General features: G+C 38.9%; 1 protein-coding gene and 1 pseudogene across 1 annotated transcript in view; both read right to left on the bottom strand.

Annotated features, from left to right (window-relative positions):
• Nucleotides 1-444: 444 nt before the first annotated feature.
• On the bottom strand, nt 445-2,109 carry LOC132372870 (uncharacterized; annotated as a pseudogene).
• Nucleotides 445-19,307, bottom strand: part of ACBD3 (acyl-CoA binding domain containing 3) — a 34,086-nt gene continuing 15,223 nt past the window's right edge. Inside the window, exons 2-8 of the mRNA XM_059941511.1 lie at nt 18,154-18,295; nt 17,368-17,508; nt 14,370-14,528; nt 12,462-12,636; nt 8,138-8,324; nt 5,914-6,198; nt 445-2,323 (exon numbers count right to left, since the gene is read on the bottom strand). Coding sequence (XP_059797494.1) covers nt 2,112-2,323; nt 5,914-6,198; nt 8,138-8,324; nt 12,462-12,636; nt 14,370-14,528; nt 17,368-17,508; nt 18,154-18,295 — 1,301 coding nt within the window. The 3' untranslated portion in view covers nt 445-2,111. The remainder of the gene's footprint in view (nt 2,324-5,913; nt 6,199-8,137; nt 8,325-12,461; nt 12,637-14,369; nt 14,529-17,367; nt 17,509-18,153; nt 18,296-19,307) is intronic.

Raw genomic sequence — 19,307 nt, 5'->3', positions numbered from 1 at the left:
AACCTATTTTAACAAACTAGGGTAATTCACAGCAGAAACTAAATAATTAGCCAGAAATAGTTTGTTGTTGTTCAACTTTCTAAAACAGAAAAGATCATTTAAAACATTTCTTGTCCTACCCAAATGATGAAATATAGAACTAATGCTTCAAAGAGTAACTATATTAATGAAACATCAACAAGATACAGATAAACATTTTAATTGATTAAATATATTATTTTCAAGATCTTTTTGAAATCGCACTTGTAATATACTAATCAACAGCCAAAGGCAATAAAAAAGTTTAAAACCAAAAATGTTCTGACATGAACATGTGACAGGAATTGCCGCTATGTCAAGTAACATACACTGCTCCCAAGAACAATATTTTTAGAGGATAATTCATCTTAACATGTGCAAGGAGAAATCTGTAATCAAAGGCTGGAAGAAATATATATTAGTGCCTGCTTTTTAAAAGTTTATTTTACATTTTAAATACAGTGTTTTCTCATTAAAAAAAAAAGCCAGGAAGTGCCTAACCCCAAGGTTTCTACACCATGTACACATGAGAGCTGATGGACAGCTTGACAAACCTTCTGGTGTAACAGTACGGACATCCATAAGCTGGGACTACTGAAATCAAAATTAAAAAACACACATTAAGCATCGCTTAGGAGAAAATAATCCAGTTTCTGAACAACCAAAAGACAACAGAGTTAGATATGTACAAAACCAGGTATTGAAAAACAGAAAGAAATGCAGCACACGAAAAACAAACAGCCTCATATGTAGTGAATTGTATACGCTGCAGCTAATCAATGGAAACCCTCCTACAAGAAGTGATTTGTGATTTGAAATTGTAAAAATCTAAGTATTTCAGTAACAACATATAATAACAGTATTATGTGTATATTGCCATCTTTGTGATCTTTCTATCTATACCACCCTCCCTTCTGAAAACAAGAATCTCCAGACGAGTCAATCACTTATACAAATTTGAGGCAATTAATCCATATTTGTTTTCAGTAAGGAAAACAAAGATGTACCTCTTTCCATCAATGAAGACATAATACAGATTAAAGCTATAAAAAAATTTAAGTACAGGCATACGCATTTCCAACTCTTTCTCGTAATTCCCCACTGGAATCATGTAGGGTGTATGCCTAAGTAGTATCAAATCAAAAGAAAATGGACTATCTCTGGCAGTGATTTCCATATTAGTGCAATGTTATTCCCCATACACTGAATTATATTTAAATGATTTTATATATTTTAATTCAGTAGGTGTCATTTTAAGTTTACAAAATCCCTAACTATATGCTTGTGTAGAAAACAGTTTCAATTTGAGATGCTCTATAAAGCCAAATCAAGGCAAAAATGAATCAATTTTGCATTGCTACTGGTAGTTATGAATACCAGATGAAGAGAAAAGGGCCAAGAGTTTGTGGAGGCGTGCTAAGATGGATGTTTGAAGTGTTCTATGTATCTTGATACTTCAATTATCAGGTTTGAACTTTCTATATTAAGGTTATTCAGAAAATAATTATCTGTAATATAACTCCAAACTAAACAGCTGCACCCAAAGCAAAAACAATCTGGGTCATTCAGAACAAGATCAAATTGAGGCAATTTCTTTTTCTATTATAATCCGTGAGGTCTTAAGTTTTTAAGTTTTAAAAATGGTGACCTTCGATCAAGGTCAGATGTACCTCATGTAGACTATTAACACAGGATTTCAACTCAGAGGGCACTGTAAAGGAACTATGTGCTCTCATAAAACACAGACAGAGCAGGCAGCAATGCACTAACCATCAGCCAGGTGGGGTCAATGTGGAGCTGTTTTATTTCGGAGACTTTAAAAATTTAACATGTAGCTCATGTAACATCAGCATCCACTTGTGACTCTGCTGGTCAGCACCAAAGGGCTGGATGAGTCTGAGGAGTCCCTTTAACCCCAAAGTACTAATGCTCAAGAGTTTCAAGGAAATCCTGATTCCCAAGAAGAGTCACAAACCATCAGACCGAAATCAATAGGGTAAACACAGACTGCAGTGCTCCACCAAAGTCAAAAGATATTTCCAAATTAAATGCCATCTTCTGCCCAACCCTAGACTCCAGCCTCTGTAACATCTTTATCTCGTGTAATAGACTCTGTAGTAGACCGATTTTGACCTCCACAAAGAGTAGGAGTTGTCAAACTTGAGGAGGTAGACTCCTCTCCCTGGATACTGGTGGCTGCCGGCATACACCTCTTCATGACAGTCCCGCCGGTACACAGGCACAATCTCGTCCAGTAGAGGCTTGTTGGCATTCTTTTTGGCTTTCTCTTCAGAACTGATGTTTTCTGTGAGAAAGAATGGAGACATGTCAGTGTGAACAGATCCAGGAAAACCACATTTGCCTCAGGCATCTTAAACTCCATCCTTTCTTTGAGAAATTGCTCATTTTCTTTGAGAAATTGCTCATTAGGAATTCTCTCAATCCATTCTACAACTTATGTGCAGGCAAACATGTGTTAATTTCTTCTATACCTGAGCAGCTGCTACGTACCACTGTCTGGGCCCTGGGAGCCCAGTGGCAAACATCTGGTGGTGGCAGCAGTCAGCATCCTCTCTCCCTCTCTGTACTCAGACCATTGCTCCTATTTCTGAGCCCCACTTTTTCCCTTCCACATCCGCTCAATTCCTAATTCCTCCTAACAGGTGGAATCTCACTGATCTGAGTGAGACCAGGGAAAATGTTACTCTGATCCTCCTCTTCTCAACAATATGAAAGTCCTCTTTTGTTTTAGGAAGGTGGGAAGGGAGCTTATGAGGACTATTATTTTCTATTTATCTGAAATATAAAGAGTAAAATGAGAAAGCCACACTAGAGAGGTAGACATTCACAGACACTCTGAAAATTCAATTATTTTCACTACTAGGCCTGTGAAACCCAGGGATGATCTCAGTGGCAAAAAATAAGCTCTGATTCTAGGTTTGCCCCAGTTAATAGTTTTCTGAACTGTAATGATATGAGGTTAGGAAAAAAAAAAAACCTGTAGAAACCTATAGGAATGAGAACTATGAACCAGTTTAAAAGTCTCAGTTTAACATATTAAATATAAACAGCCTCAAGGAAAATAAATCAAGGGACTACTCAGCATAGATTTTAAAAGCCTTTCAGGTTTACAACATGGCAGAATGAATTAGAGAGACATGAGTCAATTATGTGACGACTGTCAATGGGCCACTATTAGGAATTTAAACCAGGAAGGTCTAGGAAACTCTTACAGTCTAGAGGAGCTTAAGGAGACGTGATAACTGTAATGTGGCATCCTGGATGGGATCCTGGAACATTAGGGAAAATTAAGGAAATCTGAATAAATATGGACTTTAGTTAATAATATATCAATATTGGTCCATGAGCTATGATGAACATACCACAGTACAATGTAAGATGTTAATAACAGAGGAAACTGGGTTGTCGGGTATATAGGAACTCTTTGTATTATCTTTCCAATACTTCTGTAAATCTGAATCTATTCTAAAATGAAAAGTTTATTTAAAAAAAGTAGATGACACTCTTATAAACGGGCCCAAATCAGATTTGCTTTATCACAGCAATACTACTTGAAAATTAAATGTCCTCCATTTGCAAATGAGAAACACAACCCATTCAAATTATAGACTATTGCCCATAAGAATATCCATGAAACAGATTATCAGGCCCCACTAATTCAAGATCCAAATTTTGTTCAAAATCTATAAAACTAAAGGTTACTGGGATAGATGAACAATGCATCTTTCATCAATCTAAGCAAAGACCTGAGACCTGGAAACAATCAAGTGGAGAATTACAGCAGGAGGATGGATTACCATTATGTTTTCTTCAGAGAAAACAAACTCCTCCATCTTTCAATCTTTCAAGACCTAATGGAGAAAAACTAAAGCAACAAACAAAAAAACTGGACTCCTCTTCCATCTTACACCAAGCTAAAAGGACCCCCCATAAAATAAAATACACAATGTGGATAAGACATGGTGGCACAATAGCCTCCATAAGGAGGCATATGACTAAAAGCCATTTGTGAGATAAATCTTCAAAAAGGAGACAGGCTCACTCTTAGGAAACAATTCTGGGGAGCAATAAATCCTCAGTGTTGCAGGGTTTTTTTGTTTTTTTTGGCCACACCACACAGCTTGCAGGATCTCAGTTCCCTGACCAGGGACTGAACCCGGGCCACGGCAGTGAAAGCCCGGAATCCTAACCACTAGGCCACCAGGGAACTCCTCTCACTGTCGTTACTGTTAATGTAGAGGTTTTAATGGGTTAGTTTTAGTTGCAAATCATTTTATGATTAGGAACAGCACAAGGATAGGTAATGCCATTTTCCATTTGAGGGCTATCATACATTAGAACAAAGGTCAAGGATGTCTTACCTCTAGTCAGGCACTGGACCCCAGCCATTTTATACCAGTGCTCTTCCCAACAGCAATAACCCCAAAATGATAATCAGCTGAGGGCTCAGACTAGGAAGTAATCTCCTTTAAAAGCTACCTAGCTTACAAGCCAGGAGAAATATTTTACCTCAACCCATTTCTTAACAGAGAATTCTCTCTTATTATTCACAAAGTGCAGTAATTTGCACATGCAACAAAAACTTCCCTTCCCTTGACATGTATACTAATATGTATAAAACAGATAATAAGAACCTGCTGTATAAAAAATAAATAATATTAAATTAAAAAAGAAAAAAAACCCAAACTTCCCTTCCCAAACATTTGCAAACCATCTGATTTTAATGAGTCCCCGTGTGCATCAGAAAGGCTAGTAAATGGCTTAGTTACTGGTCCTGATGTTGCTGAGGGGCACTTAAGACAATGGTAGTCGCACCTGCCCTGCAATCTCAGGTCTCTCTCTCACCTCTTCTTTTTTTCCCCCCATTCTTACATTTTTTTTCTTTCTGGTTCTGTTAGTAGTATTTATGGGCAATGCTTTACCTTGCTGGTGGTACTCAGAAATAAAGATAGCTGAAAACAAAACACCATGTAAGATAAAGTAGCTCCTAAATGACACTGGCCCATGTGTGTGTGTTGCCATACACGACCCTAAAGGGCCTAGACTGTCTTGGTGATATAACTGAACTTGTATATCAAAAGCTGATTGAACTTTTAGCCCCCCTCCATGCACCTTCAACAACTACCTCTTTAAACGTATCCCAATGGAGTCTCTGTGATTACCAACACTCTTCAAGAATAAGCAGTTTGTTTACAAGTCACCTGAAAGGTTAGTTAGGGCCAAGAACTGAAGGTGCTTTTCCATTCTCCCAGTCAGGGCACTCTTTCCATATTACTCTCAGTCAAGTCAACAGATACTTAAGTGCTTACTAGGTGTGTACAAAAGCCCTGCATTCTAACTTTTCTGGATAGTAACAAAACTGAAGAGACCATCTTCTCAATTAGTAAGCAATACATTTCACAACCTACTTCCTAGACCAAGATAGTTTAGACGGTCATTGGAAACACTCTATTTTGTCTAGTTAGAGAAAATAAATCTTAGAATAACAACGTAAAAAGCTGATATCAGAAATATAAATTTAAATAAATTCCAGAGTTGGCAGAATTTCTTGCTTGCTCTTTTAAAATTTTTCAAAATGGCCTTGCACATTTGGCTTTTCAACACACAAGGCTGGAAGTAAAACAGCATTTAGAAAGCGGTAAACTAAACTGTCAAACAGACATTCCTGGTATTAAAAAAAATTCACGTTCAGGCCCCAGTCCTTTAAGAGGCTAGCTTCTCTCGCAATCTTTTCAGCCCAAGGTCCCACTAATGAAGTGACTGATTCCCATCCAGAAAGTGTTAATTAGGAAGCATATGGCTGGCTGACATCTGAACTGCTACCACGTCTGCCAACACACAACCCAGCTACTGAATATGGACCAACGGCTCTACCTTCTTCCTCCTCGTCGTCATCGCTGGACTCACTGACATGCACGCTGACAGCAGTGTTTGGAGAGTCTGTCCATTCAAAATACACCCCAAACCCAATGTCATAATTGTCTGTAGCAAATTCCCAAAAGAGATATGATCCTTCTTCATGGGTGGGTACTCGAACGGTGACTACTTCTCCTCGGCCCACTGTAATCACGGAATCCGCATCCTGCCGAATCTTCTCTTTAAAGTCTTTGATCTGGGGTCGTGTCCACATGGATGGAGCTGCTATTACTGGAAGAGACTCTAAAGGCAACAGGAATTACAAAGGCTAAAGAGGATGAGCCTTCACCTGTAGGCAGCAACATTTGCACAGGACGACCTGCTCAGCCACATGAAGGCACCAAGTGCAATGTGGTCTACCTTAGATCGAGGACTTTAAAAGCCTCCCCATGGAAGTCACCCCCCAAATTACTACATTTAACAACACCACAGGTATTCAGAGGTCATCATACCACTTTAAGTAACAAATGCAATCCACAGTCTTAAGCAGGATTTTTTCCAACACTCTAATTGCATATGGGCATTGAAGAATGACCTTGGAAACTTCCTAGCTGGAGACAGGGAAACATTCTAACAAAGTAGAGAGATTTGGACTTGAAATAAATTCATTTTTGGATGTAAACAAAGAAAGCTGGGCTTTGACTTCAGTCTCTCTATCAGAAAAAAGTCTTGACCTCAGAGTAAACCAAAGTTCTAGGGGAGGGGCTATTCTAAAAGAACTCAAAGAAAGAGAAAAACTTGGATAGGAATGGAACCGCTAGCGACTGAGTAAAAATGGGTAAAGTCTTGTTACTGAGCAGTATCTATGTGTACTCAACAGGTTTTCCAGAGTTATTCACAGAGCCTTTGACAAAAGATTCATTTGAAAATACTGATAAACTCTTAATAGGAAAAATAAGGGGGGGCTGTGTGAACCAAGGTATTTCAAGGTCTTTTCTGAAACTATTTTCTGTTACTTGTTCTAAAAAGAACAAGGAAGAACTCTGAAATCAACTTTCTTATGAACCACACCACCATCTCTGATCACCATCACTGAAATGTTCTCTTCTTCCTTTTTACTCCTTCTTACTTCTCTTTTACTTTTTACTTAGTGAACTCTTGCTTGCTCTTGCTTCAGATCTCTCAGCTCAAGTGTCCCTTCCCCCAGGAAAACCTCTGGTGACCTCTCTAACTCGGTCATATCCCCCATATTATGTGCTCCCACATCATAATAGATCTTTCTCTCCAGCACAGTACTTACCATAGCCACAATTTACATTCTATGTGTGTTATTTTGCTTCACCATTGTAGCCCAACACTCAGAAAATCTTCAACCAATTGTTGAATGAATGAATGAGCTGCCCATGAAAAGGTAAGCAGACCTTTGAAAATCTAAATTCTTATTGGTAACACAGTACTTTTGTCTCACAAATATATTGTAAATATATGGTAGCCAATCTACAAGATGGTCCCCAGTGATCCGCACCTGTGGGTATTCATGTACTTGTAAGGTTACCACCCAAAATGCATCAGGACCAACAGAATATGGCAGAAGTGCAGATGTATTACTTCCAAAGCTAGGGCATAAAAGACACTGACGCTTTTGCCTTGTTTTCCTTTGCATCACGTGCTCTGGGGGAAGCCAGCCACTGTGTTGAGATCACTCAAGCAGCCCTTTGGAGAGGCTTCATGGGGCAAGGAATTGAGGCCCTCCTGCCAACGGCCAGCACGAACTTGCCAGTCATGGGAGGGAACCACTGTGGAAGCAGAGCCTCTAGTCCCAGTCAAGCCTTCACATGACTGCAGTCCCAGCCGACACCTTGACTACAACCTCATGAGAGACCAGAGCCACCACCACTCAGCTAAGCAGCTCTCAAATTCCTGACCCACAGAAACTGTGAGAGATAATAAATGTTTATTATTTTAAGCTGCTAAATTCAGGTACAGTGTGTCACATAGCAATAGATAACCAATATCTAAAACAAGACAACCCAAAGTGTCCAAAGGACATCTGATTTGCTCTTCTAAACTATTCAAAGAGTCACCAGAAGCACCAGATTCAGACTAAAGAGTGAAAAAGCATTCAACTCTCACAAATATGTAATTGCTCTCAAAAGCTAATTAACCTGACTTCCTGACTTTTGCTTTTCATGAAGTCTGAATTATAGCATGTGGATGGAAGAGCACATATGCCAAACCGTACCTTTTGGTCCATTCTCCAGGGCTTCTTCTGCGGCTTCTGGTTCAAGCTCTTTTTCAGAGTTGTCAGTGTGGGTTTTGGCCTGTCCATTCACTGACATCATATCACTTGGCGTAGTTGTATTCACTTTTGATGATGTAGGCAAAGAAGCCCCAGCTACTGCTACTTCCTGTTGTTTCTGTAATGCTGCCTGTAAGTCAGGAAAAATTGAAGATACACTGACCAGGAAGGCTAATAAACCAGACATTTGCCCTGAAATGCATTCTGACCCTATGTTTTTGCCCCATCAAGTAGCTCCAAGAAATTACTAATAAACTTTATCAGTTTTTATCCTATCTATAATGAATATTAGTATCACAATATCAAACTGACAGCTAAAAATGTCAAAATATTAACGTGGACAAAAAAACTGTAACTGAGGATCACATTTTTGTGACCTGAGGATCATTAGAAAAACTAACCAGGAAAAATTAAAGTAGGTAGAAATAATCAACCCAAAATAAAATTATTATAGGTAAAAACTGAACACAGTAACATCTGTTCTTAAAATTGATAAAAGAAAATCTTGATAAAATTCAGATACATAAAATTTGAATCAGAAAAATTAAACTTGGTAGAAATAAATGGTCACAGAAGAAAATTCATAAAGGCAGAAGCTATAACTGGTGAAACCTGATAAGGGCCCCCAAAGTAACCAACAAATCAAATATTGACAAAAATAATCAATAAATTAAATCTTCACTCTAAACTATATACAGAAAAATTCTTATCACAATTAAACTAAAAAGTGTTAATCATGTAAAAAATATTGACCTAAAAATTAAATAAGCTTATAAAATGGAGTTTGAGGTCAAAATACTTTCTTAATGAAAATTCATCACTGTTTACATAATTATGATTAAAATATGTATATTCATAAACATGAAATCAAAATGCCCTCTGAGTCAAAATGGAGAATAAAAACATCTTAAATCTAAAGGACAACTACTTTAGGACATTCCTCTCCTATCAAGATGAATAAATATTAATACTACAAGAAATGCCTAAATATTACTTGAGTAACTTCTGGGGGAACTGTGAATTATAATGTACATATAGAAAAGTATACAAATCATAAATGTACAGCTTGATCAATTTTCATTAGCCAAACATACACATGTAACCAACGCCCAGATCAAGACATTACCTGTGGGACTTCCCTGGTGGCGCAGTGGTTAAGAATCCGCCTGCCCATGCAGGGGACATGGGTTCGATCCCTGGTCCAGGAAGATCCCACATGCCGCGGAGCAACTAAGCCCGCGAACCACAACTACTGAGCCTGCCTGCCGCAGCTACTGAAGCCTGCGCACCTAGAGCCCATGCTCCGCAACAAGAGAAGCCACTGCAGTGAGAAGCCCGTGCACCACAAAGAAGAGTAGCCCCCGCTCGCCGCAACTAGAGAAAGCCCGCGCGCAGCAACAAAGACCAAACTCAGCCAAAAAAATAAATAAAATTAAAAAAAAAAAAAAGATATTATCTGCATGTCAGAACCCTTCCTGGTACCCCTTTCCAGAAAGTCCCCCAAGGGTAACAACTATTCTAACTTGTAATATTACAGATTTGGCTTTGCCTGTTTTTGAACTTCACATACATGAAATTGTATAATATATGCTCTTTTTTGTGTCTGGCTTCTTTTACTCAACATTTGTTTGTGAGGTTCATCTATTAAGTCACAAGTAATTATAACTATTTTGTTTGTTCGCATTGCGACAGGATATGCCACTGTGAGAATACAAAATTTATTTATCCAATCTACTGTTGAGTGTTGGGGCATTTCAGTAACTTTTTAAACTAAAACACTAAGTTATAATAAGTAAGCATACATTTACAACAGTTAAAAAAAAAAAAGAAAGAAAACATAGGAAAAAAAGCCTTTATAATATAATTTCATGGTTTAGGGATAATGATATATTTTGGCATATCTGCATATACACTTCATTTAACATCTCATCTACAAACCAGTTACTTAAACAGCAACGCCTCTCTCTGCTGCTAGTGCAGGTTGGCAAAACACTTAAGAGTTTAAAATACCTTCTTCCAAGGCCTAGATTCTCAGTAATTTCCACATCAGTTTTCTAAAAGAGTACCAGCTTCCAGAAGAAGGGCATACAACCAAAACAAGTCAGCACACTCAGAACATTCACTGCATGACAGGAAAGCAAAAAAAGCATTTCTGTTGATGATCAATTGGTCAGCTCAAATGGTCCCTCTCCATTTCAAGCCTTTCTTGAAACTCTCTAGCAGAATGAACAACTCCCTACCCTGGGATCCCACTGCCTATGAATATACATCTATTACATGTAATAGATTGTAATTATGTATTTACATAATCTCTCTGCTATACTCCAGGAAGTTTTTAAAAGAACAGAAAGGCACAGGAACAATGTAACAAACACCCATGTAACCACACCCCCAAATTAACAAGTGTTCCCATTTTGTTATTTTGCTCAGTATTTATATAAAAATTAATACTTTATGGGACTGAAGTTCCCTTTGCTCCTTCCCCAGTCCCTCTCCTTCTCTCTTTCCAGAGACAACCAATCAATTTGATAAACTTGAGTTTGTTCACTGCAATCTAAACTATGGCTTTCCAATTCTGTTTCAAAGATTTTTGGTTTTCCCCTATATGACTGACTTTGTTATGACTAAGTGATAGCAACCTATAAGCAGGACAGTGTGTATGAGCTAGCCTATTAAAAAATTATCTCAGTGCCCATCAAAGAAGCAGGAAACAGGGAGTGATATGCTAAAGCAGAAACAGGCTTTAGAGGACAGAAAAGAAATCCCTCCAAAATACCACTTACTATCTTGTAACTCTAGTTTGACATCCTTTTCCTCTTCTCATGGATTATACAAAACCTGCAGCGCCTTTTAGCTGCTCACTAAATGCTAAAGACTCAGGGGAAAATGTATTTTAGGTGAGGATATTAATTTTCAAGGAATTTAAAGAGCTTGGCAAAACAACAAAGATTACTTCACCTAACAAGAAATGTGGAGCGACTATAATGCAACACTTCTCTTCCTTTTTTTTTTTTTTTAAAACATTTTATTAAAGTTACAGAGAAACATAGTTTGTGTTTTTTGGTTTTGTTTTTTTTTATTATTATTATTTTGGCCACGCCGTGTGGCTTGAGGGATCTTTTTTTTTTTTTTTTTTTTAATTAATTAATTTATTTTATTTTTGGCTGTGTTGGGTCTTCGTTTCTGTGCGAGGGCTTTCTCTAGTTGTGGCAAGCGGGGGCCACTCTTCATCGCGGTGCGCGGGCCTCTCACTATCGTGGCCTGTCTTGTTGCAGAGCACAGGCTCCAGATGCGCAGGCTCAGTAGTTGTGGCTCACAGGCCTAGTTGCTCCGTGGCATGTGGGATCTTCCCAGACCAGGGCTCGAACCCGTGTCCCCTGCATTAGCAGGCAGATTCTCAACCACTGCACCACCAGGGAAGCCCCTTGCGGGATCTTTGTTCCCTGACCAGAGATCGAACCTGGGCCCCTGGCAGTGAAAGTGCCAAGTCCAAACCACTGGACCGCCAGGCAATTCCCTGCAACACTTTACTTCACTCAGGTATTTGGACAGGTAGTAACTGCTTTATAAGTGAAAATTAATTAAATACGTAAACTTAGCTAGGTTAACTTTAAGGAGGCATTTTATGCCTCTGCAAGATGTAAAAAAATGAATGTAAAATCAGTTATCTTCCCTATGTACCAAATACTTTCACAGAGTAACTATTTTCTCATTTCATTCCTCTGATAGTCCTGTGAGGTTAACAAGACAAGTACCAGGATTTTATAGCCCATTCTTACTGACTGGGAGAAAAGGTGGAAAAATCAGAGCAATAGGTAACTTGCCTGAGATCAAACAAGATAATGGCGAAGCCAGGACAGAATCCAAGTGGTGTGTGACCTCCAGTCGCATGTCCTTCCCCTCAACCACATATTCCTATGTGGAAGCAAAGCCTGTGGGGGCACGAATCACCCAAGTCCTCGTGGTTCCAGGACCACTATTAGAATCTACGTCAAACTCACTGGAATAACACTAGGTCCATACAAATCCCAAATACATTTATGACAATATAATAGTGGCCACATCATTTGTTGCTTCGATATCATATGCTTCCTTTCATAATTGCCAGTGCAATGTTAAAATCTCCCTTAATAAAGGTCATCTAAAAGTTACATTATACCTGAGAGGCTAACTAAAGCAAAATCCATCAGCAACTGTTAGAAAAGACCTTGCGTTCCAGTGAAAGTGAAACCCTGTGTGAGGCTGCGCTCGGGGTCAGCTGTCGTACCTGCTGCTGTGCAAGCTGGACTTGGTACAGCTGCTGCATATACTGCTGGTAGTGCTGCTCCTGCAACTGGCGGATGAGAAGCTGCTGCTGTTCGTAGTTCCCTGGGTACTGCTGGGCGGCATACTGCTGGAACTGCACGGCAGTCTGCGAGTTTAAAGCTGCCATTATCTGCTGCCTAAAAACATTAAAAAATATACACTAGTCTGACTACAGGAGATTGACTGTGCATGACAAAATAGAATGTCCTTGTTATTGATTTTTATAATGCATAACTCTTAAAAATGCCTAAGGGAGTAATGTATACCAATCAACGTGTGTCCTAGGTCCAGAGAAAGATTAAGAAACTAAACTCGGCCCCTAATTTTTCACATAGGTTTTTCAAGGAAGATTTGGGATGAAGAGGGAGAATAATAAGCATATCATCATCACCATCATCATCATCACCATCGTAACTGCTAACATTTATTGTGCCCTTACTATGTGCCATGCAGTGTTCAGAGCACTTCCATGCACTAACCCACTTAGTTCTCACAACCACCCTCTGAGGTAGGGTTTCACAAAGCGGGAAATGGAGGAGTTCAGTAACTTGCCCGAGATTACACTGCTAGTAGATGCCAGAGCCAGGATTCAAGTCTAGGCAGTCTGGCTCCAGCCTATACTCTTTACACATGATGTTGTAAGAGGATGGGTTGTCATCTATGGCAGAGATGAGATATTTAACTGTTGGCCATGGTTTCTCTACCTAAATACATGAAAAGGCAGAATAGCTAAAAGATGTTACAGATGGCTCTGGTAAGTATAACGAAAGCGAGTGAAAATCTGAGTGCCCTTGGCATTTAATGTAAAGCCTGCCTTAAAGAGGAATACTGAAGACAATATCTGGGCACACTTGGTTTAGAGATACTGATTTCTGTAAACTATTACTCTTCTTTTTTTTTTTTTCCAGAGGAACCACATGCTTAACTAAGTCATGTGACCAAACATAAACACCTCAAAGCCATCTGTTAACAGATAATAACAAAGCAGAATCTCACAAACTCCTGAATAGAACATGACACTGGGTCCGTCTAGGGCACCCCTCTCCCCTCAAAAAGAGTAGGAGTCATAGTCTCTCTCCAAGGTAGACTGAGGCCCTGGGGCAGTGTGAAGCTTTTCTGAGGAACCACTCAGAAATAATGGGGAGAAAACAATGGACCCGCATGTCCTCTGGTTTAATCTATATGCCACGCCACCTCTAGAACCCTAGGCCTTCCTCCCACAGTGTTTTATGGGCATTAATCCCTTCCTCCTATTCCCACGGCTCCCTCTGCAGTCCCTTCTGAGACAGCTGCTCTCACAGCCCTCACTGAATAAGAAATGGCTTCAGCTCCCCACTTCTGTACTAGGAGACTAGGAACAGACACCCGACACAGGCTGAACCAACTAGATCCTTTGGCCTTGGAATCTGTAACTGGGTCTCTCATATGCCAGCCAGTCTCTGTCAGATGCATGAAAACAAAGACCACATAAATCTTGGCTAGGATAGCCTTGCATATGCCAAAGCAGAGTGACAATTTGCAGAGAACAGGAAGAATGAAACAGAGACACAGCTGAGAGAAGCAAAGACAAGAGATTGTGTGGACCCAAAGACAGAGAGCAAGCAACCTCAGCTCCTATTCTAGTGCCTGGGTTCTGGGAGCAAATCCCAAATCCTTCTAATACATTCTTCATTCACAACCAAATGATGCTTAAGATGAGGCCTTCCTTGGTAACACCTCATTGGTACAAATGGCAAGTAGCTAATGCTGGTCTACTTCCCAGTCAAACAAATCAGAGAATTAGTCCAAGGCACACAATGGTAAACGGTCAAGCACAACAGTGTGGCAATCCATCACTCATTGTTAAACACAAGCCACACAACATGCGTACTTTTGCTGCTCCAGCCGAAGCCTCTCTTCTTCTATTCGCCTCCTCTCTTCTTCCTCCCGTCTAAGCCTTTCTTCCTCTTCTTGCCTACGTTTCTCTTCCTCCTTTTGCAGACGTTCTCTTTCTTCCTCTTCACGCCGCCTTCGCTCTTCCTCCTCCTTCCTACAAGGTAAAGGACAGAGAGAATGAACCCTAAACAAAGAATCCCGTTTAAAAATAATTTAAGACTATTTCCCAGTGAAGACTGACACAAGCTTTTTAGAGAATCATGTGATAATTTTATCACAATTTGAAATACACATACTTCATGAGGAGAAATTTATCATATGGAGTCAATCTCAAAATATACAGATCACAGCAAAAACAATGACTGCTGCACAGCAACAGAAAAAGGAGTCCATCAGTAAGGTACCACTTAAAACATTATGATACCCTGAAACCTCCCTTCTAAGATATGCTCACAGCACCACAAGCTTTTCCTTCATACTACCTGCTGTGGTTGAAATTAAATTTGTGTGATAAAGCTAGCAATACATCTGCCTTACTCACTAAAGTACATGCTCCGTAAGGGCAGAGACTGCCCATCTCACACTGCTATATCCTCGGGGCTTACCACAGTGTGGGAAAGAATAAGCACGCAATAAATGTGTAGAGAAATGAATAATCCACCCTGAAATGCCATGTAGCCATAAAAAAAGAATAGGACTACATGGCCCAATATGTAAAGACATTTAATATATATGTTTAATGGAAAAAGCAGGTAAATAAATAGAAGAAGGCCTGGAAAGATATACCTTAAATCTGTCCGCTATTATCTACGGAGAGAAGAGTGAGACTAAAAGTAAGGTGGGAAGGAAGGTTTTCAGTTTGTGCTTCATATACTGACATAAATGGAAAATCATTTATATTGCTTATATTCGTGTATAATTTCTGAAATTTAAAAAAAAAAATTAAAGCTTTTAATTTAAAAAAAGAAAAGAACAGTTGGGGATCTAGGTGCAGCCCTTAGCCACCTCTTGCTCACCCCCACAGCCCCTCTCCCGAGGGAGAGCAGACTCGGTGGCACTAGGAATGGATGCCGTATAGGCTGAGAGTTGCGAGGAGTGCAGGGAGGTTGAAGATGGGATGAAAGAGAAGACTTCTGAGGGGTCTCAGACAAGACACCATTTCATGGCCCCACCATGAGAAGTGTCTGGGTTACCCCACTTTTCTCCCCAAACTTCTATACGTGATTAACACACCAGAGCCACGACCAAGTCTCAAACTACAGCAATATAACATGATCTACTTTTTATGTGTCACAGATAGTACACGGGGCAAGATGTTCCATAAACCAGAGCTTAAGCTTCAGGATAGAGGAAGTCTAGTCTTAAATGCTTTAAAAGAATTCTACATGGACCTCATCTCATGACAAAGGTATATTTTTAAAAGGAAAAATACAGTTTTACATGTTGAGTAGTAACTTAAATATTCAATTTATCAGTAAAAAAGAACTTAAGGGACTTCACTGGCGGTGCAGTGGTTAAGACTCTGTGCTCCCAATGCAGGGGGCCCGGGTTCAATCCCTGGTCAGAGAACTAGATCCTGCATGCCGCAACTAAAAGAGCTCACATGCTGCAACTAAGACCCGGCGCAGCCAAATAAATAAATAAATAAATAAATTTTTTAAAAAAGACCTTAAAAAGCAATATATCCTACTTCCAAAGACACAGCTACACCTCAATGATCCAATATCACTACACAATGGACTGCAGCACATAAATCAATTACAGTAAAGGAACCTCATTCCATTCTCATAAGAATCAAAAGTTTTTCTCTGGCTAAAAACTATGTTCCTTTGGATAAGTATCTTCTGGAAATGTATTAAGATATTTTCTATTCTCTTAAAGAGAAATAAATTATACCTAATACTCTGTCTCTTGATAACTCAGGAGTTATAACTGCAAGCATAAAAATTGTACACGTCATAATACAGTGATAGAGAGTTTACTTTCACATTAGCCCTGACTGCCACACTTTTATCATTCTTGCATCTATTTTTCATGGTTTCTGTCTTCTCCCTCACTGTTAGGCTATTTTCTCTTCTAATGTTATTTCCAATCCAGGTTAGGGTGGGAAACCAGAGAACCAACTGTTTCTAAAGTAAGTATAATATAATCTGAGGGAAAATTGGTGTTACAGCATTATTTTCATTACCTAGACATTTTGGACTGTCAAAGTTCTTGAAAATATAACCTCTAGATAAATAAAGTGCTGGGGGACTTTTCTGGTGACACAGTGGCTGAGACTCCATGCTCCCAACGCAGGAGGCCCGGGTTTGATCCCTGGTCAGGGAACTAGATCCCACATGCATGCCGCAACCAAGAGTTTGCATGCCACACCTAAGGAGCCTGCCTGCTGCAACTAAGACCTGGTGCAACCAAATAAACAAACAAATAAATAAAGGGCTAACTATAAATTCTGCTGAGTTCACAATCATGACAGAGAATCCCATAAACATACAAACAGCACATTCAACAGCTCCCCATGCAACCTCTGGAAATAATAAGCCATCTGGAAGCCATAGCCAATATGAAATGCCTATATAAGGTCTACCATGTAGCACAGCTGATAACCATGTTATGAAGTATGAATATTCTAGAAACCCAAGGGAGGCAGCAGCAAAGGGTGTATCAGACCAGAGGGTAAGGAGGAGGGGGGTGGCTGAGCTTACTGTGCTTGCTCAGAAACCTAGTGTAGTGACACAAAAGGAATGCTGCCATGATGGATGGGTGGTTAATTTTAAAGGTACAGCCAGACGGAAGCAGCAAACCCTCTTCCCTCAAAACTCATAATAAAAACACCTGCTCACATCGGAAAGTCTGAGCAATTGCCATAAGAAGTGGGGATCCAATGGAAGTAAGACACCTGATTTAAAACAGACATTCCATAAAGCAAAAGCATCAGTATACTATGCAGTAGGCTGCTCAAGGATAAAGTATTCTGTGCCCTCAAACTTCACCTTTTTTTTTCTTGCTCTTCCTTCTCTATTTTGTGGGATGCAACATACGTTGAAAAGAGATGGCAACACCTATTTAGGAGCTTGACAAACTCTACCATGGCATCCTCTTTAGACATGTTTCCCAGGGCTGCCCATTCTCTCCTGTAAAGAATAACAAGAAAAGTTACTTCCCCTTCTTAATAGAATGAGAATTTGATTTCATTTAAACCTAAATATGAACAAGTCTCAATTATAACTAAAATGAAGAATGATTCTACTATAAACAAAAGGTTCAAAACTTCAACAAGCATGTACTGATTTACTAAATTAGATATGCCACATACAAACCAAACTTACTGTCGTAAACCACAATTTAACTGTACTGCTGATAATTTCCATACCAGTAAAAGGTATCAAAGTTTTACTTTTCTTATATCATAGTTTAGCCTTAACTGAATAAAATGCTTAATATATTCTTTCTTGTCACAACTCTGTATGTCCCAATAAGGGAATCAATTACTATATTGTAAATGGCTTTTTAAATATTATTTAGGAAGAATCAAATGAAGCTGTACTTGTCGTATGTTCATAAACAGATGAGTAAACTTCTTCCACAATATTTAGCCATAAACATCTCCGAGCCAAAAACAGATAAACGTCTGAAGACTCCAAAAGCTGCAAGCAAAAATGTTTGTTTAGTTCTTATTCTAAAGCTAACGAGCCAGCTATTTACATCTTAATCAATTTACTTCGTACCCTTTTCAACATTACTCTCATTAAATTCATTATACAATAAAACACCGTTACCTCCTGTCATTGCCCAACACATCAAAGAATCCAACCTCAGGACAAGTGTCTGGATTATATGGACCCATAAGAACCTGCTTAGGCAGTGCCACAAGCTTCAGTTTTTCTTCATAAGTTGGATGAAATGCTTTGCCATCTTTTTCTTTAAGAAAAATAAATACAAAGAAAACAATTAGCACTGGCAAAATACCTAATTTTCAGCATTATATGTTGAAATTCTGCCGTAAGGTATATCACAAATTGCCTGTGATATATATAAACACCACTATAGGGAGATTTTAATTTCAAGTACTAAATTTTAATAGTCAAAGTCAAGATAGAAACACTTTATGCCGAATTAATTTTTTTTAAATAAAGCTTAAGTACTGATATTTATGTTAAAACTACTTCAAAGAGTAAATCAACTACAGTTAAATTAAAAAAAAAAAAAAGCCGCTACTAAAGAAAAACCAATCTGTCAAGCTACAGTAGGGACACACATACTAGTATACCACTTGACATATTTTACAAATGTTAAAAATGTTCAGCAATCATTTCTTAAAGTAGTTTAAAAAATAATTTTATATCAAGCACTTTTAACATAAGAGACAATTACATATACTTTGAAAGGCTATATTCAAAAAGTATCCATCCCACTGAGGCACTATGATGTGGTAGAAGGGGCTTTGGCATCAGACAGCCTAGGTTTAGATCTCATCTCAGACACTTCCTAGCTGTAGGACCATTTAACCTCTTAGTCTGTTTACCAATAAAGTGAAAAGTCGCCTGACACTTCAGAGGTAATAGGATAGTATTAATGGTAATAACTGTTAGATCCCTTTACTTCCTTCGTATTATGGCTGGCTCTGGCAGATTTCCAATGGGCAATTACGAGAGAAGCCAATTTGACCTGTAGAGACTTAACTACCACCAACAACATTCCAAAGTAGTATGAAACTGGGTAAATGGGAAGTCCTTACAGAATAGTTCTACTTCTTTGATAAATGGCAGGATTAATTACTGGTTGGTTCTAATGATAATAAGAGATTACCAAATTTCAAAACAAACAAACAAGAAAGGAGGTAGAAAGTAGTATATATTGCCTACAAATTTTATCCATGTACAGAGGTCACCAAAAGAAAATCACTGATGATGGGAGAAGAATATGGTTTAAA

Source organism: Balaenoptera ricei, chromosome 1, assembly GCF_028023285.1.
Source record: "Balaenoptera ricei isolate mBalRic1 chromosome 1, mBalRic1.hap2, whole genome shotgun sequence".
In the NCBI taxonomy this organism is placed as follows: domain Eukaryota; kingdom Metazoa; phylum Chordata; class Mammalia; order Artiodactyla; family Balaenopteridae; genus Balaenoptera; species Balaenoptera ricei.
The sequence above is the reverse complement of the archived record's forward strand: the minus strand, read 5'-3'. Positions and strand labels throughout refer to the sequence as shown.